Source organism: Elgaria multicarinata, chromosome 3, assembly GCF_023053635.1.
Source record: "Elgaria multicarinata webbii isolate HBS135686 ecotype San Diego chromosome 3, rElgMul1.1.pri, whole genome shotgun sequence".
Lineage (NCBI taxonomy): Eukaryota > Metazoa > Chordata > Lepidosauria > Squamata > Anguidae > Elgaria > Elgaria multicarinata.
In genome coordinates, this window is record NC_086173.1 from 116,829,178 (window position 1) to 116,856,099 (window position 26,922).

Below are 26,922 nucleotides of genomic sequence, written 5' to 3' on the forward strand. Positions count from 1 at the left end.
TTTAATTTTTGTGAACCGCCCAGAGAGCTTCGGCTATTGGGCGGTATAAAAATGTAATAAATAAAATAAAATAAAAATAAATAAATAAATAAATAAATAAATAAAGGAAAAGGAAAACTGCTCGATTGACGGAGTGGAAAGTCAGGTCTGCCACTCCCCTATGAGATTTTGCTTTCTCGATAGAAAGCTATTAGCTATGAAATGCTTTGTTTCATCGATTGGCAATAGAATAGTCCAAACTATCAAACAAAGAATTACTCAGTATTTGGGTCTGTTACAATTTGGAAGTACACTCTGAAAATGAGCAGCTTTTCCTCAATAACTCAGAGGGGATCTACACTAGTCAAGTTAGAACGTGTCTTACCGTTTTTAAGTGTGCGTTTGGTAGTATTTCGCCACATGACGTTTAGTTTGTGACGTTTTATTGTTGTCTGTTCTCTGGATTTTATTTTGAACTTCTCTGAAATAAGTCGCTCTATTTGGTATGATGTGGCCAATTTCATCGTATTAAATGGGTTTCCTGTAGTTCTTAATTAGTCAATCGCATTCCTGGGGGGCATGTTTATGTAATTTCTGCGTCCAAAGTTGGAGCCGTTTTTTTCTTTCAAGCCTCTTTTTTGCAGACACTTTTAGTTTCACTTTTGGGAGGCTGCTTGCTGGATTGGCAGACGGGGAAAACGAACAAACGGATTTCTTTCCTTAGTGTGGCCAAAAGGAATACATTCCCAGAGAAAGAGAAAAGTAAACGTTTTAAAAACTGCTATGTTTTAAATCGTTTAAAAGCAAAACGTTCAATGACTGTAAAAACGTTTCATATACTAGTGTAGATCCCCTCTTAAACTAATCCTACGTTAGTGGCCTCACCATTCTCTAAGACTAAAGGCACAATTTCTAGTCATATAACTCTCAACATGCTGAGAATTGTGTAACTTCTTCTCTCTAAACACACATGGGACTGTGCCCTAAGTATATGGACTTTAGATGTTCCCTTCTAGGACCAATTTGAAGTTTGGGATAATTTGCACAAACCAGTATTTGGAGTCACCTACTCCCTCAAGCCAAACATTGGCCCTGCATCGTACAGCCAAGTCAGACCCGTTACTATTTATAACTTGTGTGTCCCAACAAGCCATGAGTACCTGCTTGAGCTATATGCAGCAAGTCCTTTTACTTTAGAAACTTTGTTTTCCAGGAGGCAATTATAGCTGCTCAAGATGACTAGCTATAAAAGCCACAACAAATGTACTCCTGCCAAAATACTGTCTGATGAAAATTAACATTTCTTAATCTCTATACATTTTTATGTTTATTGTCACGCATCTTTTTTTTCTTATAGGAGTAAGGGTATTTAAGCTGAAACTCTTCCTCAAAGTCTTACATGGGGAAACTTGGTTTTTAGCATTTCTGCCCGATTTTCTCCCTTCCCTGGCTGGCCAGAGTTATACCAAGTGGGCACTGGACCAAAAATAATAATAATTAAGATTAGCTCAGGGACTCCAGCTTCAGTAAAGTAAAAAATAGAAACAGGGAGCAAGAAATTTCGTTCTTGTTAAGTTTATTGGCATGTTTCTTTACAGAAGAGTTCTGACTACGTACTAGTATGTAGACCTCTGGGAAAAAACAGTAGAAGTGCTCCATTTAAGAAAGCTACAAATGCAAGAACAAGGAAAAGAGGGCAGAACAAAGTTGTCAAGTTTCCATTCTAGGAAATCCAGACTACTGACAGTAAGAGAGAAAAGGGGGAAGGGGTGTGTGTGTTTAGCCATTAAGAACGCTAAATCACAACCCAGATGGAGCTTATTCTACAGGAGTCAGACTTCTCATGTTATATTTCTCTTTACATTTTCCAGAGTGAATCATGAAAAGGGGTAAAAGGCAAACAAAGTGATAATTCTGAAAGCTGTATTTAATTTTGGAAGTCCAATAATCCAGTGTGCAAGGTTATGCAAATCATTCTTTGAAAATTTTAAGCTACGAAGAAGCCAGACAATATTTTTCCAGGAGATGAAGCTTTTTGGCTCTTAAAATCAATACAAATGTTTACATAATTCTTGCTTCTACTGTACAGAATACTGCCTCTATCTGGACTTGTGTTGCTAGCACACTGCATTCCACAAGCGTCCTGTTCACTTCCTAAACAACCTGTGTTTCAGTACTTAAACATGTAATTCAAGAATTTTACACTAATTTATACATTTTAATTGGTTGCATATATTAACATGTACTATAAGATTTTTCCTAAAGAAGCCATTACATAATACGTGGATACTGTAAAAAGATCTGATTAGTTAAAAGTAACAAGCATTAACAGATACATACAAAACTCAACCTAGTTGGACTGAGTGCTGAGCTTGCAATGAGCTATGAGTAATCAGCCTTTCCAGTTGCCGCCTTCACAGGGGAAACACAAGACAATTAAAGGTAAAATTGTTACAGATTATCTGTACAGTTTCTTTCCATTGGACACCTGGAAGTAGCTTAAGTTCCAAACATATCAGAGTTTCCTTTTTTAAACTAGAGGAGAAAGGTCTGCTACCATGAAATAATGTGATGGGATGTAGGGAGATTCATGGAGTCTGAGAGGAATGAATGGGCTTACAAGTTGTTCATGGTAAATGGGTGATTTTGGCCGCTGAAAGTGGGATCTCATTTCTTTTTACACAGGAGAGGGGCCGTGTATGTTTGAAGGCCTAAGTGTGATATCGGTTTGTGAAGGTCTGTGCTAACCCCTCCAGCCCCACCTCAGCAGCTGCAGCTCTCCGCAGAAGCCTTTGCTCGGTCATTCTTGTCTAGTTTGATAGGCTCAGGAAATTCATTGTAAAGCTCCACTTCAGTTTCCTATCAAGAAAGAAGGAACAAGTCACCAACAATAATTCAGCCCTTAGTTCAACTAAACGGGCACCTACTGGCAGGAGGGTGGGGAGAGGGTTGGCATAGTGCCATTCAAGAATCACTTCCATTGTTTGCCTCCCAAGTCCTTTCCTGGCTTGGATGGAAACAAGTTAGCATCACCATTTATGTTTAAAAGCCAGGTGCAGCCCACCCTACTGTGCCATAGGCTGTGTTCAGAAGACACCTTAAACCACGTCTTTAATAAGGGTGAATAAGGCTTTTTGTCATGGTTTGGGGTGTCTTCTGAACACGGCCATAGACTGCAGTACATCAAAAAGCTTTTTCCAACTGTTGATGATTAAAAAGGCCCCACCGCCTGTGGGATGTACACTTATCCCACTATTGCCTTGGAAAACAGGTTTCTGTAATGTTTCAAAATCCCACTAAGCTGGAAAACAAGTTGGGGGGAAATGTCAAGGTGTACAAAGAAATCCGTGCCTCTATCACCTGTCTGCAGCCACCCCCACCCCATTTGAACTTGCGAATAGAATTATGACTGGTCTGCTACAAATAGGACACTAAGTAGAACTCATACCTGTTTAAGTGCATTTCGTGCAATTGTCTGGAAAGCTTGTTCCACATTAATGGCCTCCTTGGCACTGGTTTCAAAGTAAGGGATATTGTTTTTGCTGTAGCACCAGGCCTGTGCTCGTTTTGTAGTAACCTGTAACAGAGACAGGACCTTTTAAGCTTTACAGTTACTGAAAGTCAAGTTCAGTTTACATATACCTACCAACCATCTTCTGTTCAATGACAAAAAGCAGAGCAACTCACTACTCCTCAAATTGTAGAGCCCAATAATTCCTGTTAGTTCCCAGCAATCCTTGTACACCAAGAGCTTGTTTCCAAGGCTACACTGTTCCGTCTCCATTCGCGGAAACAGCATTTACTTCTGTAGACAATTCAATGCAGCACTCTTAAAGAGACCCAAGCTAAAAATACTGTTCTTGTAATTTAGATCCTCCCATTGGTGGAGGCTTCAGATTTTTTGCTTTGATAAAGATTCTAGTTCAAAACAGTATTCCATCATCTTACTTGTCTGTTTTCTAGGTCAATCTTGTTTCCCAGCACAACAAAAGGAAAGTTCTCGGGATCCCGTGGACTGGCTTGAATGAGGAACTCGTCTCGCCAGCTGTCCAGGGTTTTAAATGTGTTGGGAGCCGTTACGTCGAACACCAGCACGCAGCAGTCTGCTCCTCTGTAGAAGGCAACTCCCAGAGACTGAAACCGTTCCTGCCCTGCTGTATCCCATATCTGCAGCGATCACAGAAGAAGACACCATTTAAGGGCCGTTGGACTACTCAGATAAGACTTAACCACAGTAACTCAGTTTTCTCATTACCATGATTCTGCCTGTGTGGAAATACTGATATTGGATTTTGAATGCAGACAAATCAGTACCCCGTCTTTTGAAAGCATACCAACATACCCTGTTTTAGGGCAAGGTCCCCAAATTAAGAACTCTTCCCCTTCCCAAGTTCAGTGAATTGCAGAAATGCAGTGGACACCTCATGTCATGCCAAGCTGTAAGCAGACTAGGCTTCAGGTTGCGCAAGAGAGAAAGAGGAAAAGCAAACCTGTACGTCTCCAGGCGGGGCGGCCCGGTCACGCTGAGTGTTGGATAAGGCAGAAGAAACCCAAGAGTCTCATGCTGTTTCTGCCTGATCTAAATCCCACACAGGCTCCTCTGGCACCCACACAGCACTTGGGGAAGCCTTTTTAACAAGAATAAATGGCTGGCTACTGAGTTCAGCCAACCTCATTGACACCTGGCTCTCATTTCTACAGTGATACTATTTGCTAGGCTCCTTTTCCCATCTATGTTCTCAATGCCCATACTTCAGGGTTAGAGATAAGAGGCAAACTGGCTATGAGTGTCACATGGAGCTTACCTTCATATACAAGGTACTGGTACTCTATGCTGCAAGATCTAGGGCTGGGCATTTAACTAGTCAAATAACGGCCAAGTGTTTTTGATACATTAATGAGAACATAGATAAACTGGTTGAGACTTGTATTGTTTTACAATAATCTGCAGTAAAAAAGAGGTTTGTTGTGTTCTTCCCAAAGAGCTCAGGATGTTTTACATAGTTCTTCCAATTGTACCCTCACCCTGTGAGGTAGGTTACACCAAGTATGTAACTGAACCACTGAGCATCATAGCCAAGTTAGGATTTCAACCCAAGTCTCCCTGGCCCTAGTCAAACATTCTGTTAACTAGACAATGGTCTTCACCACTGATCACAGCTTGTATTCCTGCTTGGACATACATGCTGTTACAACAGAAACCCAGTCAGAAAAGCTTTGCAATGTTGCTACATTTGCCCTTTGCTACACAACAGTCTCTCCTTGCCAACAAGACCCCATAATGAAATTCAAGATGAGCTGCAGCATTTGACAATGATCAAATTACAATATTTCATCAATTGATCTATATGCCAGGCCTCATAAGATCTGAACTCTATACAAGAAGGTCAGATGATCAACGCAAATCACCTTCCAATTGGAAAGCAGCTTAAATTCGCTTTTGCACTGTTCTCATGTCAAGTCACCAAATATCCCACACGCATGCCGGTGACTGTGACTTGTGACTGCATTTTTAATAAAGCAGAGACGCACTGCTGCCTTCTCTAGAGTCTGGAGAAAAGCCAAGGATATCCCTGACAAGGTGTTAGTTGTGGAGCAGCTAAGACCCCAGCAAGACATCCTGTTGCTTTTCAAGTGTCAAGGTGTGTCTGCAGGGATAAATCTTGGCTCTTGTCTAGAGAAATAAAATTTCCAGAAATGTTGAAGCCATAGGGGGGAAGCTTTTGCTGGTTTTTTTGTTTGCATTTTGGGGAAACATGAAAAATAAGCAATACTTATTTAAGCACTACAGCCTCATGTGGCACAGAGTGATAAGCGGCAGTTACTGCAGCCGAAACTCTCCCCACGGCCTGAGTTCGATCCCAGCGGAAGCTGGTTCTCAGGCAGCCGGCTCAGGTCGACTCAGCCTTCCATCCTTCCGAGGTCAGTAAAATGAGTACCCAGCTAGCTGGGGGAAAGGTAACTGCGACTGGGGAAGGCAATGGCAAACCAACACCGCTACAAAGTCTGCCAAGAAAACGTCAGCGAAAGCAGGCGTCCCTCTAGGAGTCAGCAATGACTCAAGTGCTTGCATGAGAGGTTCCTTTCCTTTCCTATTTAAGCACTCCTTTCAGATCTAACGTCTCTTTGTTGCTTTAGGACAGGCTTCCGTGGCCTCCAGATATTTTGGACTTCAGCTCCTATCAGCCTCAGGCAGGATGGCCAATGATGAGGAATGCTGGCCCCATTAAAGTCCCAAACATCTGTAGGGCACCAGTTTGGGGCAGGCTGTTTTAGGACCATAAAGGAGCCTTTACATTCCTAAAGTTATATTATGGATAACATGATGTGCTCATAAAATTAACATTAGACTTGAAAACTTCACTTTTAATAATCAAACCTGATTTTATGAGCAAACCAAGTTACATATAGGATATTTTAGATTCCTGCTTTATGTCTGACTATGGGGAACTTTAGCAAGTAGTCCCTGAAACATCTGAATCATCTTAGAAGCATGAAGAACTGGAGGCAGAGGATGACTCTGTAGAACAAAACTCACTGTCAAGAATGCACATTTTCTTCCCTATTATGATATGGTGATTCTATTCACATGTTGGGAAATTGAGCATGACTTGGAGCACCTCAAAATATCAGTAAAACATACATTGGATCAATAATTTTAATAAGAAATGGAAGAAATAACCATGCTGAGAATTTTATAGAGGAAACTAAAACATTTCCCCCCATGGCTTCATTATTTCCAGACACTTTTTATTACATAGTTTTTAGAAATCACTTTGCGGGAGTAAAGTCTTGGTAACAATCTATAAATACCTAGTCTTAAATTCTAAAAGAAAATATTTCATAATCCAAAGCTGTTCAATTTCAGGAAAAAAATGGTCCTGGGGAAGGGAAAAAACTTTTTTCCTGATACCCTCCCACCCATTCCCATCATCATCTGCATTTCTATATCACCTCATAGCTGAAGCTCTTTGGGCAGTTTACAAAAGCTTAAAACATTTAAAATATACAAACATTTTAAACAATAAAAACATACAACAGAGCATATCCACAAAGACAACATACATCTAAAAACAAGTTTTGAACTATCAGCCAAACCTGAAAACAGATCTGGGATTAATTAAAATGTATCACCTGCTGCTAAAAGCCTGGGAAAAGAGAAAAGTCTTGACCTTGTGCTGAAACGATAGCACTGTTGGCACCAGGAGGGCCTTGTTGGAAAGATCATTCCATAATTCAGGGGCCACCACAGAGAAGGTCCTCTCCCTTATTGCCGTCTCCCGAGCTTCCCTCAGAGTAGGCACCCAGAGAAGGACCTTAGATGTTGAGCGTAGTGTATGGGTAGGTTCATCTTGGGAGAGGCGTTCCATTAAGTATTATGGTCCTGAGCTGTGTAAGGCTTTACTGGGTAGAACCCACACCTTGAATCGGGCTCGAAATCATACAGGCAGCCAATGCAAGCAAGCCAGAGTTAGTCTTATATGTTCATACCTCCTGGTCCCCATTATCTGGCTGCCACATTTTGCACAAGCTGCACTTTCAGAACCATCTTCAAAAGCAGCCCAATGTAGAGTGCACTGCAGTAATCTAACTTGGGTTACCAGAACGTAGATGACTGAAACCAGTTATCCCTATCTGGATAAGGGAGTAGCTGGGCCAGCAACTGAGAACCCCCAAGCTACGAATTTGCTCCTTCAGGAGGAGTGTAATCCCATCCAGAACAGGTTGAGCACCCCATCCGTCAGAAGAACCACCCTATTCTCCTATCATGCCAAGCCTCAGAACATCACCAAAACTCCAATTCACTCCCTTGAGGAAGAAGCATGATTGCTAGCATTGTCAATGCTGCCTTGGGTGTTTTAGAGCAAGCAGAATGGCAAGTATAAATACCAAACATAAACATGTTTGTGGATCTCTTCAAGTTGCAGAAATGCTACAGGTACAATTTTCTTACCTGCATTGTGACTAGCCTATCATCCACCATCACCTCCTTTGTCAGGAAGTCTGCTCCTATTGTAGCTTTGTACTGGTTACTGAATTTCTTGTTCACGTACTGATTCATAAGAGATGTCTTTCCCACCCTATGGGAAGAGGAAATGTCATGGGGACAGTTGGACAAATTAAGAGATTACGTTCTGTATAAGACTACACTTTTGTGCACAAAATATATAGAAATACACTCACTCATAAATTCTGAATCTGAAGTGTTTTAATCTTTATGACTAACTGAAGGCTTAAAGTGTAAGCAACTACTCCTTATGTTCTGCATTCAACCCGTGTGTAAATAGATCAACCTCCAATTCACCCTTCTAGAACAGGGGTGAGCAGAAGGTAGATCTCCAGATATTTTGAACTTCAACTTCCAGCATTCCTGATCATTGGCTATGCTGGCAGGGGCTTCTGGGAGTTGAAGTCCAAAATTATCTGGATATCTACCTTCTAACCATGTCAAGCTAAATCCATATTCATGGAAGGTGATTTAACAGCCAGTGGTGCCAGGTGATTTGTGAAGCAGCCTCTATATGTCTATTAGGCTACATTTAATCATGTTACTATCTTCAGATACTAGAGTGAGCTCTTCTTTAAGTCCAGATGTGGCCCAAATATTTGGTAGACTGCCCTGACTGCTCTCTGCAGGTTTTACCATCCTGTAACCAAGGGAAGCAATCCAGGGAAAGAATAGCTTTGGTCTTCACTTATAGCTTCCCTGCAGCTATAGGATGTTATACGCTGCCATTTATCTACTCTGCTTGGAAAGGGAGTTTATCTGGCACAGTATTCAATCTCATTGTGGCGGCGGCTGCACAGATGAATATGCACACAAAACCAATGGGTTAAGGAAGGCTCAACACATTTTCATTCACTAATGAAGGAAGCCTGGTGTGAAGTGGCAATATTTGCTATTTCACAACTGTGATTTCAGCTGCAAATGGTTTTTTGCAGAAATGTACTCCAAGACTGCTAGAGCTTCATTCAAAAGCTTAAGCCAAGTGACATCAGATTTGTTTATTAGGAGTAGAACTGGGATCAGATTACATTCCAGGCAACCAAACTGGGACTGTGTTTCTACTGACAGTAGGTGTAGGCCAGCTTTACTCAAAGAAAGTATCAGCTTGCATAATACAGCTATTTAGCACGCCATGACTCCATGGCAGCATGGTTTGTACAAGACTTTTTTAATGCCCTGAGAGCTGGTGCAGCTTTAGGCTTGAATTATTTTTCTGCTCTGTTTCTTGCGGGAAGCTCCAAAAAGCCAGGTTTTACTTATCATGCCGCGTGTAGATGAAGCAGCTAGAACTGCTTAGCTAGGATAATGCATCTTAACTGCTTTAACATCTTATCTAGCATTGAAGGCCCCAATTGGGAAACACTGTCATTTGTTGTTTATACACATTGGACTCTGGAGATTTATACTAAAATTAAAATACAAAGGCCTAGAATTCAAGCAGTTTTCTGGTGTTTTAAAGAGTGTGCTCATGTGGTTTATATGATTAGAGCAGGGTGGGCAATATGCAGCCCGCACCTCTCTCTGCTGTGGTGCCGGCCAATTTCAGAGCATCCTCCAAAAAGTTAAATTTTTTACGTGTGTGTGTGTGTGTGTGTGTGCGTGTGTGTTGGTGGTGGAGAAAATGGTGTCCGTAGGTATTATAGAGCACCAAAGGGGTCAGGCTAAATTTAATTTATTTATGTATTACATTTATATCCCACCTTTTTTCCTCCAAGGAACCCAAGGCGGTGTACATAATCCTCCTCTCCATTTTATTCTCACAACAACAACCCTGTGAGGTGGGTTGGGCTGAGAGCCTGTGACTGGCCCAAAGTCACCCAGTGGGTTTCCATGGCTGAGTGGGGACTAGAACCCAGATCCCCCGACTCCCAGTCCAACACTCTAGCCACTACACTGGCTCAAATTTGACCCTTTTGCTCTGTAGAAGCAATGGATGGAACTTTCTTTTTCAAAATATAAAATAAAAAGTTCCATTGTATTTTGGGTTGCCCCTCAGACTGTGACCCATAAGGGCATGGGCAAAGATAGGCCCCAGATCTCCTGAAGTTGCCTTCTACTAGACTAGAGGTCAAAAGTATACCAGCTATAGACCACCTCCTTTCCAGTTGAAAAGCAAGTTTTAAAAAATATTTTTGGGGTTTCAACATCTAAATCCTCTTCCCTTTTATGGTCATGCACATTCACAGGTAGCTGATGAGCCACTATGTGAAAGAACACCTGACTAGATGCACCTTTGATCTGATCCAGCATGTCTCTTCTTACATTTTATGTTCTTAATGCAAGGAATTTTGTAGACCAGGTTGTCTTCCTTTACACTTGGACACAATTTAGTTGCAACAACAGTTTACATTTCAGTAAGTGCACAGCTCATTAGAGCGCAATGCAGTACAGACAACTATTTAAATCTTAGTGCCAGCAAAGCAGGCAGCACCTTTAAGGAGTTTTGTAGGCAAGACACTGGTCCTTGTCCCAAAGAACTTATAATAACCCCACATATATGCAATTTCAAGTGAGCCTTGTAAGGCACACCAATTATTGTTACTATTTGATACAGCACAGACATCACTATGTTGAGGCACCACTTACCCTGAGTCTCCAAGGATGATGACTTTGAGTAATACTTTCTTTCTAGAAGTCATTGTTCAAGAGTTCAGATGGACTGTTCAAGTGCACTTACTAGAGAAAGAAATCAAAACATTAAAAAACTATACCCTGCAGTCCATTCGCTGCTCAGACATTTCAAAACACAGGACAATTGATTAGCGTGCCATGTGCTTGTATGATGTTGCCTTGTCAAAATACAAGCCTGTTCTACCTGTAGTGTTGGGTCTATGGATAAAAGTGAGAGGCCCCACCTGGATACTATGGTTCTTAAAATCCAGAAGTGCCTATTAACCTTAAATACCATAGGAAAAAAAAGCATCAGGGGAGGGAGGGGAAGTCCCAATAAGCATCACTACATGGAGGGCAAGAACCATTCCAATATGAGCTGATAGACTGCTGCACACTTTCCCCCCCCATTAAAAAAAATCCCAATACTTAACAAAGCTGTGCATGTAAAAGCTATTTTACTGTTTCATAGTAACTTCCAATTGCCTATATGCCAATAATTGCCTTACTCACTTGTGTATTGCTGGTCTATGCTAAAACGCTATTTATTTCGTTCTTCTTTATTTAGGCTTTAGATTAATTTAAGAAGGTGATTCCTTGTGAAAGAATAAAACTTACTCCTTTTCCTATGGATGAATCATGCACTACTGACCAGAATTTAGATTGTGGAGATTGTTCAAAATTTCTCATTTTCACTAAAGAGCATTCATGGCACAACTTTAGAAAGCAATTTGTCTGTCCCAATGTTTGGGATGAGGGGTGGAGAAGAATACAACCCATCAAAGTCCACGTTTGTAGATATCATTCTGGGTCACAAGTCCCATTAATACATACTGAAATACATCAGGGTACTGTCTGGTATCGCAGCCTGCTGTTCCTACTGGTGGGGTAAATTTAATGCCGTGGAATGTTCACACATTCCAAGTACTGAAGAATAAAAACAATGCAAGTTCATTTCCCAAGGAAAGCAAAACGAACTGGAATTAAAGCCTCAGACTTGGTGTAGGAGAAAGCAACCTAGCACCTTCCAGATGTTTTCATTACCACTCTCACCATGGCCAATCAGGGAGTATGGGAGCTGCAGTCTAAAACATCTGGAGGGAATCAGGCTGCCTACCCTTGCTGTTATATTGTGGTTTGCAGATTTGTAGAGAAGAATACTAGGCAGTGAAGGATGGCAGCTAGGAGGTAGCTTCTAAAGGAAGGACAAGGACTTGAATGCTGAGTGATGAAGGCACAGAACATAAGAAACAGCTAGTGGACCAACAGCTGGTTAGGACAGTATCACCTGTAAGAATAGTACTTGAAGCCGCTGTAAGGTTCAGCTGCTTTGTCAGAATGGCAACTGAGAAGAATAAGGGCATAGTATATCTAAATATTGCTTGCTGCGCAGAAGGAACAGAACAGGAAAATATTGCAAGGCAAAAGGAAGCTATTCGGTCTACAAGTCTCGAGATGCAATTCATAAATCACCCATTGCTACATTGCAACTCCAGCTTGACAGCAGCCTCTTAAGAAGCACAGCAGTTTCATTTAAAACAACAAGAACTACAACTGTAAGAGAATAGTTAACTATTGGGCTCAAGAACACCAGCTAGCATTTGTACCATGTTCTGTTGAACTGACCATTTCTGACACTCAAGGGAACTGAGCAATATACACGTAAGTTGTAAGCCTCTTAAGGCAAGAACGGTACAGAAGAATTCTTGCTAAGCTCATTGCAATAATTAGACGGGGGCATCTTGGTTAGCACCAAGAGAGGTGCCTGAAGTCAAGGGCTGGAGCTAGTATGTAGGCACTGCAATTCAACTTGAACATGGAAGATATCAAATTACAATTCAGCCATTTCTGCAATGACTCAACGTGAAAACATATTTAACTGAAAAACTCTTATCTGTTGCCTTTTCCACAGAACTTTTCTTCTCTATTTGCCAGACTTTGACAAACCTACTGTAGCTCTTGTCTCAAGATCTAGGAACTTAGCCAAGGTTAGTGTGTGGATCATATGTTATAAAAGCACCTAAAGTTTCTACAAATTTACTTGCTTCATGTTTAGCTTATCTGTTAGTACTTTGCAGGCTTCCTACTCCTGTTTGATTACCTGCCTTCCATTCTGGCGCCCTCGGGATGTGCTTAACTACATGGTCATGTTGGCTGGAATGATGGGAGTTGTAGTCAAAGACATCTAGAGAGCACCAGATTGGTAAAGAGTAAGTTAGGTCTTTAAACCCAATCAGTCAAGCAGTATCAGCAGTGGACTATCACAGCTGGTAGTGCAGACACGGTCAAGCATTACTGGCAGCCAACAGATGACTAGAAGCAACATATAGCACACCAGATGGTCACAGTCACCCAACAATGCCTAAAGTGTTAAATGTCATGTAGAAACCACACTTACATCCCCAGCGGCAGGTACTACCTTTGCAACCGGCTATTGGGCGGTATAGAAATGCAATAAATAAATAAACCTTGACACATAGCTAAGGAATCTGGTCAAATGGTGGCCCAGGCTTCTTGCTCACCATTCACAGCAGTAGGACTGCATTTGAGCCAACTACCGTATTTCTTCGATTGTAAGACGCCAACGATTGTAAGACGCACATTAATTTCAGTACCACCAATAGAAAAAAAAACCTAAGACACACCTGCGATTCTAAGACGCACCCCATTTTTAGAGATGTTTATATGGGGGGGGGGGGGGAAGTGTGTCTTAGAATCGAAGAAATAGGGTAGATTAATGGGAACTATACAAGGACTACTGGCATGTGGAAGCTTCCATCCAACCAAAATGGGGTGCTGGGGAAATGGATGATTCAATAGTGGGCTAAATTGCTTTTGGATCTTTAAATACAAGTTGTCAAGAAGTTTCTCATGGTAAGAAAAGCATGGCAAGGCAGGATTCCATAGCTTCATGATTTCCAAGACTGAACACTAATCAAGATTTGTTCAGTTATAGCTATTTCTTTAAGTCTTCCCCCTTCCGACTGTGCTACTAACACAAGCCAATTAGAGGCTGTTGGCTGTTACAGAAGCTGACATTGTAATGGCCAGCAACATTGTGGTTCAGATATTTGTCTGCATAAAAAAAGAGAAAGAAGACTTCTGATACAGGCAGCAGTTGAAACAAGCAGGTCTCATTTTAACCTCAGTTTACTGTACACCAGGTCTGCATAACATTCTAGTTTGCTCAGCAGCTGTTCTACTAGAGTTTAATGGCAATTTCAGATATTGCCGATTCATTTTCCCCACAGCAAAATGCACCTGAGTTAATATGCCCTACAGATAAAGGGGTTAAACTTTGTTAACTGGTTGCTTGTTATTCAATTCAAAGAACAGGCGAGGCAAGGATGAATACTACCATTGATGAAGCGTTTTGAGTCACTTGTGCTAAAGACTAAATAGGCCCATGTGACACAACAATTAGGAGTCAGTTGTCTAAAAGTGGCTGCTGTGTGTTATGTATAGCCTTTGTCACTACTACAGTCCAAGCACTTTTACCACTGAGGCATGACTAAGGATTCCTGATAGCTCACATGCACTGTGGATGGTTATGAAGCAAGAGACTCCCAAGATAGCACTTCAGTTTCAGGCTCTCTGTCACTTTATATGAAGTATCTTTTAACCGCTACAAATCATATCTTCTGTGATAAAAAATTGACCAGCTTAAGAATGAAGTCAGGCTTTTAACTACTATCCAGGTTCTAGTTTTAGGTCAAGATGGATTCCATTTTCCCTAGAGGCCAGAACTGTTTGGAATAAGTCGCAGTGAAGGCCAAGGTACTAATAGCTTCTTAAATTATGCAGCCTGCACGTCATGAAGATTTTTACAGGTAAACCAAATGCTTTGTGCTTTAAGACACCTTTATACCAAAAAGTACAAAATGAGTACGTAAGCACTGATTTATACATTTCTGGGAATACCCGGTCCTCTCTCTGATAGCCACCATCACTATAGGAATGCAATGAATTCACATAATGTTTTTCACTTCAACAGAATCAACTGTCACGCAATTAAGTGGCATTTCAGATACTTCACTCTAAATCAGGAATAGGGAAATAGCCCCCTTCCAGATTACACCATCCTTGACTACTGGTCATGCAGGTTGGAACTGAGACTCAAACAATATCTGGAGAGCCACAGATTCCCCACCCTGGCTCTAAATATTTGGCTTTTGAGGAAGGGGGGAAACAGGACACATGTCCACATGGCATCTTTAACCACTCTTGCTATTTTTTGTCTGCAACAGCAACACTTCACCCAACAGAGCATCCTTTCGGACCTATAGGTGTACCTTGCAAAGCACTGTCATTGCCTTATAGAGGTATAATGGGAAGAGGTTTTTAAGAGCTGGAGGAGAGATTTACAAGCTACTTCTCATCTCTGCTAGGTATTACCTAAATCCCTACAGGACCATTCTGAATGCAGCTACGAAGTCCTGCCTCCTCAATTCATAGTGTGTTCCACTATGCCTCCTCAATTCCGAATCATGCATTTTCTACATCTGCCAGAATTGTGAAGTATTTTTGCTGTTTCACAGAATTATAGATCTGGAAGGTACCTCAAATGTAATCTAGCTCAAGCTCCTGCCAATACAGGAAATCTACTGCTACAGCACACTGATAGATGACCAGTACCTGCTTTAAAAACTCTTAATGGAGAGCTTACATTCGAGGCAGTATGTTCCATTGCCAAACATCTCATATCCTTAAGCAGTCCTTCCTAATGTTTAATTAAAATCCCCTTTATTACAAAGTAGTTTCTTCAACTGGGCAGCTTCCTTAAAGCTAAAGCTGCAATGAAGGACTATCGCTTGCACTAGTAATTAACTGGTACATTTAGGTAAGGTAAAACAGCCGTCTTTGGCCCCTTTTAAGTGCCAAGTCAGCTACACGGAGGAGACAATTCTATCTTAATTGTTGGCAGCCTCTGAAGTCATCAGTTGTTGAGTATCCAAATCCAGGGCGGTCGGAGCATGAAGGCAATCTTCGCGTCCGTGCTCCAGCCGCTGTGCATTTTTGCCTAGATGGATGATTTCACCCATCTATGCGCAGCTTCGGGATTGGGAGGCCAGAATGCACACAGGAAGCTGCATAAAGCTGCTTCTACAGTCTCCTCTCCTCCCCACCCCTAGGACAGCATCTCCTTGCTCTGTTTCTAAGTACAGAGACATATCCAGCAGGGCAAGAACCACACCGGCTACAAGGGGGTGAGTTTTTTGGTTCCCAGAAACCAAAAAATCCTATGGCCCTTTAAAGAGCATCCAGTGGCCATAGGATTGCCCCCTAAATTGCAAAAAGTGTACTAGAAACATTACTGGGCATACACAAGCATGAACACAGAAGTACAGGGCTTCATCAGTTAGTCCTACAAAGAATAAACCCACTGAAATGAATGGGACAAATTAGTCATGAGTTACTTAAGCCCATTGATTTCAACAGGTCTGCTTTAAGTAGGACTAAGATTGGATACAACCCTGTACTTCTATGTTTATGCTTTATTGTGAACTGCTGAGGGATTTTGTTATATTCAGCGTTATATAATAAATAAATAAATCCACAGTTTGCAATCGTTTGCCATTATCTTTTAGTTATTTTGGATCTCATGATTTTAAGTGACTGCATTAGCCAAAGTTTAATGTCAGGTTGCTAAAATTACATCTCACTCTCTGTCTCGCCAAATTTTAGCAAGGCTCAAGATACTAGATATTTAAGGCACTCGGTTAACAATTTATTTACATTCATTATTCTTCAGGTGTCATAGTAGTCAGGCATTAGTGAAATATTTTAGATCCCTTAGATATATGTCCTTTTTGCAACTGTCCCTTGAGCACCTGACATGATAAAATCTGGGCTGATAACAGTACTACTTCTACAACTAACTTTTAAGTGCCAAGACCTAAGCAGTCCTAAAATAGGTTGAGCAGCAGGTGCTCATGTTCAGTTGTGCTTGTCAAACTAGCTTGGACAGAACTAAAGTGCGTGTGTGTGTGTTGGTGCAGTCAGTACAGGTAGAAGCAGCTTACCATTAACTTAAGTGTAACGGATCAGCCTTAGGGATACATTTTGGATCTGACTTGAAGGCCTGGAGAGATCTAAGGCAGGAGTCCACAATGTGGTGCCAACTATGCAGCGCTGAAGTTTAAAGGGCCAGGACTACCAAGCGTCCTCTCAGTTGCATTGAGCAGCAAGTGATTTCATCCATTTTCAAGTAGTCAATGATGCTACCAGCTATTTTACTGCTGACTTATATACTCGCCTAAGCATTCCCTTATACTGCTGCCAAGTTGCAGTCTCTTTTTCAAAAGACTTGGACATCAGGTCTGCCAATTGCCCATGCGGAAGAGTGCATGGAGTCTGAAGTTTCTGGAAGAAAGCTAGTACTATTCTGACAATCTCATCACATGCAATATAGGGAGAGCTGGTGAATACCATGGGCAGAACTTTGCCAAATGTTAATCAGCCATACCAATTAAGGCTATCCCTGCCCATACTCTTCTGGAGTATCTTGACCCACCGGTGACATGGGTAGTAGTATGTCAGACGCTCATTAACCCACGGACATGTAGCGCTTTCGATTTTAATTATGGGGCTGGGAGGGCACTACTCCAGATATTCTGAAGCATGGGAGTTTTTATGTCTGTTGCTTTGGTTTCCCCTTACTTTTGCTAGACCCACACCATGCTAGATAGAAGATTGCTCTTTCAGCATTTAGGCAGAAACTCCACCTTTCCACTGAAGTTATTTTGTCACAAAATCCAGCACACTGTGGTAGTTTTATATTTGCCTTTGAGAATGGGCCTATTAAGGGAGAAACTAAGGTAGAGGCAACTTTGAGGTGCCTGTGCTGCTTTGAGCATAGTTAAAGGAACTGCGTTTCACTTTTTGCACATATTAAGCAAGTTCCTATTGCTAACTTCATTTCTTCCTGGCTGTATGTCTTCCCCTCCTCCTCTCATTTGCTCCTTCTGGTGTCCATAGGAACAGTACTTGGCTCAAGGCTACACAGTCAGATTACAGAATCATGTGTGGGCTCAGGGTGCTTAATCACTTGCCCTCCTGTACTGAGAAAATATCTGCTTTCTCCCATAAGAATTAGGAGCCTTACTTTTCAACAAATATTTTTAGAGATGTGAACGGTACTTGAGGTTACAATACATTGGTTCTTTTGGAAGTCAGTGCCAGTCTAAGCAATCAGCATTTGTTTCATGAGTTTTGAATGCAGCTAGGCCAAATCATACTTAGAGTGCAAGGGGTGCCTTACACATGAACATCCCTTCTCAGCTCAAGCAGCAGCAAATGCTAATAGGTGAAAGTAGTGGTCTATTTTTTGGGACTGGACAATGTTTTACAATATTGTGATGACCACTTCAACTGCTGCCAGAACATGAAGCTTTTAGAAAGATTATTTCAAGAGATTGCACTTGCTCTGAAACTCAAATGCAAGACTGCAGCACATAAGGAGTCAGGCTTCTGTGTAGCTAGGGAAACTTGAAGTGTTATCTCTCAACGGATTTTAGGCTTGATCTATTCTCAAGTCCCTCATATTGCAGGGTGCTTTCCATGCACTGAACAGATTAGAGTTACAGCAATACTCAACCTTGGCACCACTGCTCCCACCAATGTTGCACTCAGCTTCCAGCTAAACATGACCAGAGCTTTCTAGCTTTTGGCCATTTAGTACAAAGCTAGAAGCACATAACAGTAAACCAAACAAGGTAGAAAAGTTTCCATGAGTACAACCATGATCTTGTTTTCCACACTACCATTTATAGAATAAGAGTTTGCACCCACTATTAGGAATAGAATTAAGCTAGATAAATAAGAACACAAGAACGTAAGAAGTGCCATGCTGGATCAGACCAAGGGTCCATCTAGTCCAGCATTCTGTTCACACAGTGGCCAACCAGCCATCGGCCAGGGATGAACAAGCAGGACCTCATGAATTTGGGCTAAGTAAACGAAGTCTGAGACCAAGCAAAACTCAAATGAGTGTTAAAAGCACCAACTTCAGACCCAGTGGAGCCTGTGTAATCTTGCTGCATGGGATATCCACAAGATACAGGAGCAGTGTTGAATATGGACAGGATTTAGATCAAGTTTTATTTTTTTTAATAGAAAATCTTCACATAAGTGAGCAATCCAACAACTCTAAAATCACTTCACTGGCTACCAATTAGTTTCCAGGTAAAATATAAAGTGGTTATTACCTTTAAAGCCCTACATGGTTTGGATCCAGGTTACCTGCGGGATCGCCTTATCCTGTACAATCCCCACACACACTCAGGTCCTCTGGAAAAAAATTACTACAGTCAGCCAAAACTAGGCTGACAACTATTACCCAGAGGACCTTCTTTTCTGCCGCTCCCAGACTGTGGAATGGCCTGCCGGGAGAGATTCGCTAACAGTCTTTCTGAATTTTTAAAAAGCTATAAAGACTAATCTCTTCTGGCAGGCCTACCCAGTAGAATTTAAGGTATATGATTGTTACTTTAATATTGTATTAGTTTTATATGTTTTAATCAGTTTTATGTATTTTATGGTGTTTGTATTTAATGTTGTTCCCTGCCTCGATCCAGAGGGAGAGGAGGGTAAGAAATGTATAATTACTATTGCAATAGCTTCCTAGATCTAGCCACAACTATTAACAATCTGTTTAGAACTAGAAGGACCAAAGCACCTATATTAAATGATAGAGAAGAGCTCCTCCTTAAAAAGGCCATGCTATACAATTTTTTCCATTTGAGAAATCAGTAATTCTAGCTCTTGTATGATACAGATGTATTTGCACATAAGGCTTGTAATACTTGTTCATAAGACCATTTATGGATGAGTTGATGCCACAACTGAAGAAATTATTTAATGAAATACAAGCATGGGGCCCCCCTCCCAAAAACATGGACACACCCACAGCAATTATGGCACTAGACCTATATAAGGCTTTTGATAATGCAAACCCAAGATTTATATTATCTGCCAACCATATACAATCTGGGAAGTACGTTTAAACATATAATAGGGGCAATATATGTGCAAACATAAGATACAATGGATTTGAAATAAGACTTAATTCAGGAACAAGGCAAGGATGCCCTTTATCACTACTTTTATTTACAATGGTGATTGAGTTTCTTGCTGACACTCAGGGCAAATATAGATATCAGAGGGATACAAGTGGGTGGTAGAGAATTTAAATTAAACTTATATGCAGACAATATTTTATTTATACTATGAAACTAAAAAAGGGAATAAAAGAATTGATAAGAGAACTAGCGGAATTCCAGCAGGTAGCAGGACTTAAGGCAAATATAAAGAAATCTGATTTGATGTGTTTGAACATAGGACCTCAAGAACAAATAGAAATTTCAAAAATGACAGGTATTCCTCTAGTAACAAAAGCATTTAGATATCTAGGAATCCAGATCCTTAATAAACAGAAAAATATATGTAATCTAAATTATGGAAAACTCTGGAAAGAACTAAAAAATGATGTAGCCAGATGGGAGATGATACAGCTATCACTCTCAGATTGGATTTTGACTAAAAATGATGTTATTACCAAAATTTACTTATCTATTTAATGTATTACCAAAGGAAATTCCAATCAAAAGGTTTAGAACATGGCAAAACATGATAGAAAAAAATATTTTTACGAGCAAAAGACCACGGAAAGCTTTTAGATACAGCTCTGTGCAAGAAGGAGGATGGATTATACCACATCTAAAAAGATACATATCAATTAAGACACCTATTAACAATAATAAAGGAAGGGACAATACACAATGGGTAGAAATAGAAAGGGAACTGAAGGGATAAAAGCAAGAAGAAATACAGAATATGTTTTATAGCAGAAAACAATATGTTTTATAGTAGAAAATATATAAAATGACAAATGAGAAACAAAGTACAATAAAAGGAACATTGAAAGTATGGTATTTCAGAAAAGAGAAATTACCGAGGGGACAGGAGCAGGCAGAAGTAACATTGGGGCCTGCTCCTGCTGGACTCTTCCCCCCCCACAGGGCAAACTGCCATCTTGGCCCTGTGGGGAAGAAGAAGGACCGAGGGGACAGGAGCAGGCAGAAGTAACATCGGGGCCTGCTCCTGCTGGACTCTTCCCCCCACAACAGGGCAAACTGCTATCTTGGCCCTGTGGGGAAGAAGAAAGACCGAGGGAACAGGAGCAGGCAGAAGTAACATCGGGGCCTGCTCCTGCTGGACTCTCCCCCCCCCCCCACAGGGCAAACTGCCTTCTTGGCCCTGTGGGGAAGAAGAAGGACCATGGGGACAGGAGCAGGCAGAAGTAACATCGGGGCCTGCTCCTGCTGGACTCTCCCCCCCCCCAACAGGGCAAACTGCTATCTTGGCCCTGTGGGGAAGAAGAAGGACCGAGGGTACAGGAGCAGGCAGAAGTAACATCGGGGCCTGCTCCTGCTGGACTCTCTCTCTTTCTTTCTTTCTTTCTCTCTCCTCCCTCCCTCCCTCCTTGACTCCTTTTCCTTGTGTGTCATGTCTTTATTAGATTGTAAGCCTGAGGGCAGGGACTGTCTTCTTTGCTAAGTGTAAGCCGCTCCGAGAGCCTTTTTTGGCTGAGGAGCGGGGTATAAGTATGATAAATAAATAAATAAATAAATTACTGCCAGGGATCTCACTATTAACACCACTTTGGATGTATCTGGAATTTGATATAGGACTGACACAAATGAGAATTTTTTATGAACAGCAACATCCCATAACATAGGGAATACAGAACAATTGTACACAAAATACAGGAATGTCATGGATAGCATGGATGCAAATTAGTAGATTTATAAAACATAGAAAGGTAATAAGGCAAAGCACAAGAGATTTAACAGAATAGGAAAAAATTATAGACAATTAAAGTAGGAGATAAGGGCACAATAACACAGATATACAGAACCTTAATAAAGCAGGAGGATTAGGGCGAATGTAACAATAAAACAGGTATGGGAAAGAGACATTAAAGAGGAGATGGAGGATGAAGAATGGAGAAATTTCTTTGAGATTTTCCCTTTCCAAACAATATCCACAAGAGAAAAAGAAGGTGCATCCAGAAGTGGTATCTGACACCCATGAAGCTGGCAAAAATCAATGAGAATCTGACACCTTTGTGTTTAACACCTTTGTGTTAAAACAATGGAACACAAATTCATATGTGGTGGGAGTGTATAAAGGTTGGGAAGTTTTGGGACAAGATTTTCCAAGAAAAAGGAAAAATTACCGACCAAGAGATCTGTACAACACCAGAATTAGCTTTATTGAATATGTATGTTAAAGAAAATAGAAAGGTAAAAGAAAAAGTATTGTTTTTTTGTTGACAGCTGCAAAGCAATTGATAGCAAGTAATTGGAGGACAGCTCGGATGTTGACAGTAAGTTTGTGGAAAAATAAAATTTGGGATATAGCAATAAATGAGAAACTGACACAGAAGTTAAGAGTATACAGAGGAATAAAGAAAAGAGATACTTTCAGGATGGATTGGCAAAAATACATAGACTATATGAAAAAAGAATTGAACAGAATAACTATGGCAGAAGCTTACAAAAATTTGTCGGACTCATGAAAGGAAGATACACAAATAAACAATCAATTTAATACACCACACTGGAGTAGAGAAAGAAAATGAAAGACCGAAGAAGAAAAACTGTGAAACGGATCAAGCCCGGGGAGGGAACTTTTGTGGGTTTTTCTCTCTCTCCATATCTTATTGTGAAAACTCAATTAAACAATACTACCTCAATTTGGCATGTATTTAGAGATGTTTTTCCCCTTCAGGCCTGAAGTAACTCTGAATTAGTTATTTTAATATGGCAACACTCATGCAAATAATGCTGCCGTCCCACAAATTTCACAATTTTCAGTAATTTTACAGGTTCTACTTTAACCTCACAGAAGCTTCCAGAGGTTTTAGTAAACAGGATAATCATGCTTCAGTTAGTTTTTCCAGGGGCAGAAATTGTTTTTTGCCAATTAATAGCTAATCAGGCTGGTAGGCTTGATCAGACTTGTTAATTTCGACAGTGTGCATTAACAAACACTGGGGGGAAAAAACCCTGCCATATTCTTAGCCATTTATGCTTGACACCCTGGCAAGCCACATTTTACGGAAGAGACAGCCCTTATCAACAACAGTGACATCATCCAGGGCAGACCAGTGCTAGGCAGAGCTTCAAGCAGAGCAGCTCCATGAATTCTGCATCCTTGCTAAGAAACCCGTCATCAGCAGATATGCTTGCAGCAAGATTTCCAAGGCTGGATAGCCACTGATAACAGGATGCTTCATGAAACTCTATTTAAGATATTCCTCATGCATGCAAGTCTTTTAACTCTACACATTTAGCCAGTGAAGACTACTCAACTGTGATAGAGTAAAATAGTTTGGTAATGTAGCCTGTCCGCTCCTTATAAGCCTGCCCTGAACTTTCAGAACACACAAGAAATAAGAGCAGCAGTTTTTGAACCAGCCTTTGACAGGCTGAATTCTAATCCTGCCCCACAACACACACATGAAAGATTGAGAATGTTTCAGGGTGGGGAAGTGCAGATTGCATCTTCAATTACAATGGGCCATGTGTAAGGAGTGTGTTTTGATCTTCGATTACAGTGGGATATTTGTACACTTTTAAGGTTTTGAGATTGACAGGATGAAGGTTTTTTGATACACAATCTACAGGATTAGAGAAAGATAATTCCTGTTTACACTGCAGAATACAGTTTTCAGTTATATAATTTAACTTTATATCAAAATATGCTTCTAGACCTCAATATTTGTAAATAAGCTGAATACAAAATTTGTGTTTTTTATTTCAACGTTTACTGTGGCCACCATGGGAAATGGGATGTTGGGACTAGTTAGGCCTTTTCAGTCTGAATCAGCAGGGCTCTTTGGCTCTGGGGCAACAGTGGGATCAAGTAAGACAGAAAGAATGCACTGTAGAAAGAAGGAGCAACATCGGAAGAATACCCTCTTAAATAGGATATCTTTTCCACCCATCACACATGAACTACCAATAGAAGATTTGATTGACATATACTTCTTTAGGGCAATTTAGATCAGTTGATACTGCTGTCAAGCCATTTAGAACTTCAAACAGAGCTCCCTGAATGGGGTACCAAAACACTATTTTTGCAGTAGCTTAATATGTTGTTGGGTACCCACCCCACTGAGGGCAGGCCACCATGGTTTGCAACAGAAGAAGTTTCTAGAATTTAAGGATAGCCCCACATGGAGTTCAGTACAGTAGCCTAGTCTCAAGATTAGATATGCTTGATGACAGCAACTTTCCTGGATCTAGTAGTAGGGGTTGGAACCATCCCAATAGCTAAGAGCTCAAGCAGTATTCCTGGCCAGTTTTAGAACTTTACTATCTAGGTACATCAACAAACCCAATAGGTGTGAACTTGAGTGCTCAGGGAAGCTGGAGGATAGTTGGTAAGGCTGTGACCATCACTGCTTCACCCATGAGGTTTCTGTTTCCCTGCATCTCATCTCACACCACAGCCATTCATCGTCACAATAAAACTGTAGCTCTCGTTCAGAAAGTGAAATATAGCTAAGACGCAGCAGTATATCAGTTGACACCATTGCCTCAAATGTGAGTAGTCTTGAAGTAAGGGACCAACTTGGGACCAGGATACCTAGCAGACCATCTTCCCTTATGTACACCCAGACAACATTTACAATCTTTAGAGGGGGTCTTGCTGGTCATTCCGAAACTAACGGAATGCCACCATGAAAAACTTCAATGGCGGGACATTTCTGTAGCAGCACCCACCATCTGGATAACCCTCCCTTGTGTGGTTCAGGAGGCGGAAGATGTAACATGCTTTAAACATCTCCTGAAAACATACCTTTTCACACAGGCTGTCCTTTTACTGTAACTTACTTTGATTTTATATGGTATTTATAACTTTTAAAGTTTTAAATTTATTCTGACTTGTTGTACTTGATAGCTTTAATTGTGAACTGCTCAGAGAGTCTCAGCTATTGGGCAGTATGAATATGAAATAAATAAGGGACAAATTAGATCACTGAGCTGGACAGAACAATACCATCTCCTGACCAGAAACCGCTGTCCAGGGCAGAAGTCTTTTATCTTTGTTCCTGCAGAACCTCTGCATGGAGTCTTAAGATAGTAGTCCAGAAAGCAAGCGGGATTTAACTGTGCCTCAAGCTCAAAGTCAGCTATTGAGCTGGTTCGGATGACATGACAGTACACTGTGCATTAATTTACTCAAGGGGTGACATGTTGTGCCAGGTGCCCATGGCTGCCGTTTCTACATGGTGCCCAGCCTGTTTCATGCAAATCCAGACAGCAGGGGTTTGAGGATTCGACAAACTCTCAAATAACCCATGCTACCTGGGTGGCACAACATGACAACCCACAGCAAGCTGGGTGCCAACGGGCCCCATGCAAAAATGACCCCCACCTGAAATGATGTGACAGCCACCGTGGGCAGAATGTAATATATGCCTGCAGATGCCTAGAAAAGTCACAATGGCTCTTCCAGACTGCTCTAATCAATTCTATCACATTAGGCTGTTGATCTCCCCCACCACCTTCAGCAACACTCATGTATACCTCACAGCTCTAAATAAAGGGGGAGAAGTCCAACAATGATGGGATCTGCTCGAAGAGAAATAACGCTGGGCTTACTCTTGAACCTAAGTGGGAAAAGGATCACATTTAAAAATAAAGGTGGACCAGAATCAGGGGTCCAGTTCTACTGTGGAGGAGAGACTAATAAACTAGAAAATATTCCATTATTGGTCATTTTCACAGGCTAATGTTGTGGAAGAAAAGAATGGAGCAGAGATGCATAAAGCGGCAGATTGAGAAACGTACTGATTGGCATTGGGGAGGATGGAGAAAGAGCTGGAGAACGGTTGAGCAATAACCAAAAAGAGAGAGTTGCAAATGGATTTCTTTAATGAGATATGGAATATGACATCAGTTAATATTAGGGGGCAGGCAAATGTTTGTGAAATGTCACCTCAAATGCACTTTGAGGAGATCTGTTTCAGCCATCCAATATGGATGAGCCACTGTAAATTTTGCATAGCATATTGGGTTGCTCATACTTTTGCTTTCTGCCCAGATGGTAGCATCTTTTAGCTAAAAGGGGTAGAAGACTTGCAAGCCAGCATTAGTGTATGAATACATAATCAAAAGAAAGGGCATTGGTGTAAGAGCAGTGCTCCAGCAATAGCAGATAAACCACTTCAAACTATTTCATAGAAGGCTTCAGGACAACCTGGTTCCTCTAAGTATGACACTATGTATGGGATGGCTGCTAGGAATCAGAATCCCTTGTAGCTTTATCCACTTCACTGTGCACTGTCTGAAGCCATCATTGCCAAGACCATGTCTGGCTCTGGAACTAAGGTCAAATACCCTGCAGACAAGCTGGTCCATTCCCGTATTTTCAAAGTTGCTTGAGGGTGAGCTTCCCAAGGAAGGTCAGAGAGAGCACATCACCCTGTCTGCATCCAAGTTAGCCTGAAAACTACCAATCCCAACTGACAGATGACTCAGTTACACAAATCAGAATAAGCATGGATCTTACAGGAGTAGTTACCTGCATCCTCTACCCCAATTAACATCCTTCTGTGTTAACAGGTGACACTAAAACTGGCTTAAACAAGGGTGAGCCTTCCATATCAAACATTTTCTAGAACTAGTACACCACCAACTCCAGTCAAGCCGTTCATATCCAGAGCATCTAGGACAATATGGGAGCTGACAATCTAGAAGTCATATACAAGTCAACAGTTAGGTTTCTGACAGAGCCAGTTCCCTAGATGAAATGAGAGGAATACAGGAAGTTTCCTTATACCAGTCAGACCCCATCTTGTACAGTATTGTTCTACAGTGAAAAGCAGCAGCTCTCCATTGCTTCAGACCGAAGTCTTTCCAGCCCTACCTGGGGATGCCAAAGGCTGAACCTGGAACCTTCTGCATGTAAAGCAGGTGCTTTAACACTGTGCCACCACCCTTCTCCATCAAGTTCTATTCTATGCAAGCATCGGTTCTCAGAACCTCTATGGTGTTTGTGCATTGATGTCTTTGCCCATCCCCAACAGGAACAGCCTGAGCCATCCTAGACTAGGTATCAGATAGTTCTGAACAGAGCTGCATTTCTGGCTGCACCACCCACACGTCGCCCTTGCGAAACAAACAGTCTATTGCCTACACATACATAGGTTTCAAGATGTGCTTCAGTTGATGCTGGAAGGAATCCAACAACCTTTTAGGGTGCAATCCTATGAATGTTTAAACAGGAAGGAGTCCTATAACTCCCAGATG

The 26,922-nt window shown here is 41.2% G+C and overlaps 1 protein-coding gene across 3 annotated transcripts in view; it reads right to left on the minus strand.

Annotated features, from left to right (window-relative positions):
* Positions 1–1,538: 1,538 nt before the first annotated feature.
* The window catches only part of RAB7A (RAB7A, member RAS oncogene family), a 285,667-nt gene continuing 260,283 nt past the window's right edge, over positions 1,539–26,922 (minus strand). For 2 of the 3 annotated variants that reach the window (XM_063121359.1, XM_063121360.1), the window contains exons 2-6: positions 10,574–10,663; positions 7,934–8,060; positions 3,928–4,146; positions 3,428–3,556; positions 1,539–2,838 (exon numbers count right to left, since the gene is read on the minus strand). In XM_063121359.1, the coding sequence (XP_062977429.1) occupies positions 2,743–2,838; positions 3,428–3,556; positions 3,928–4,146; positions 7,934–8,060; positions 10,574–10,626 (624 nt within the window). In that variant the 5' untranslated portion in view covers positions 10,627–10,663 and the 3' untranslated portion in view covers positions 1,539–2,742. The remainder of the gene's footprint in view (positions 2,839–3,427; positions 3,557–3,927; positions 4,147–7,933; positions 8,061–10,573; positions 10,664–26,922) is intronic. The other variant, XM_063121361.1, reaches the window with a different exon arrangement.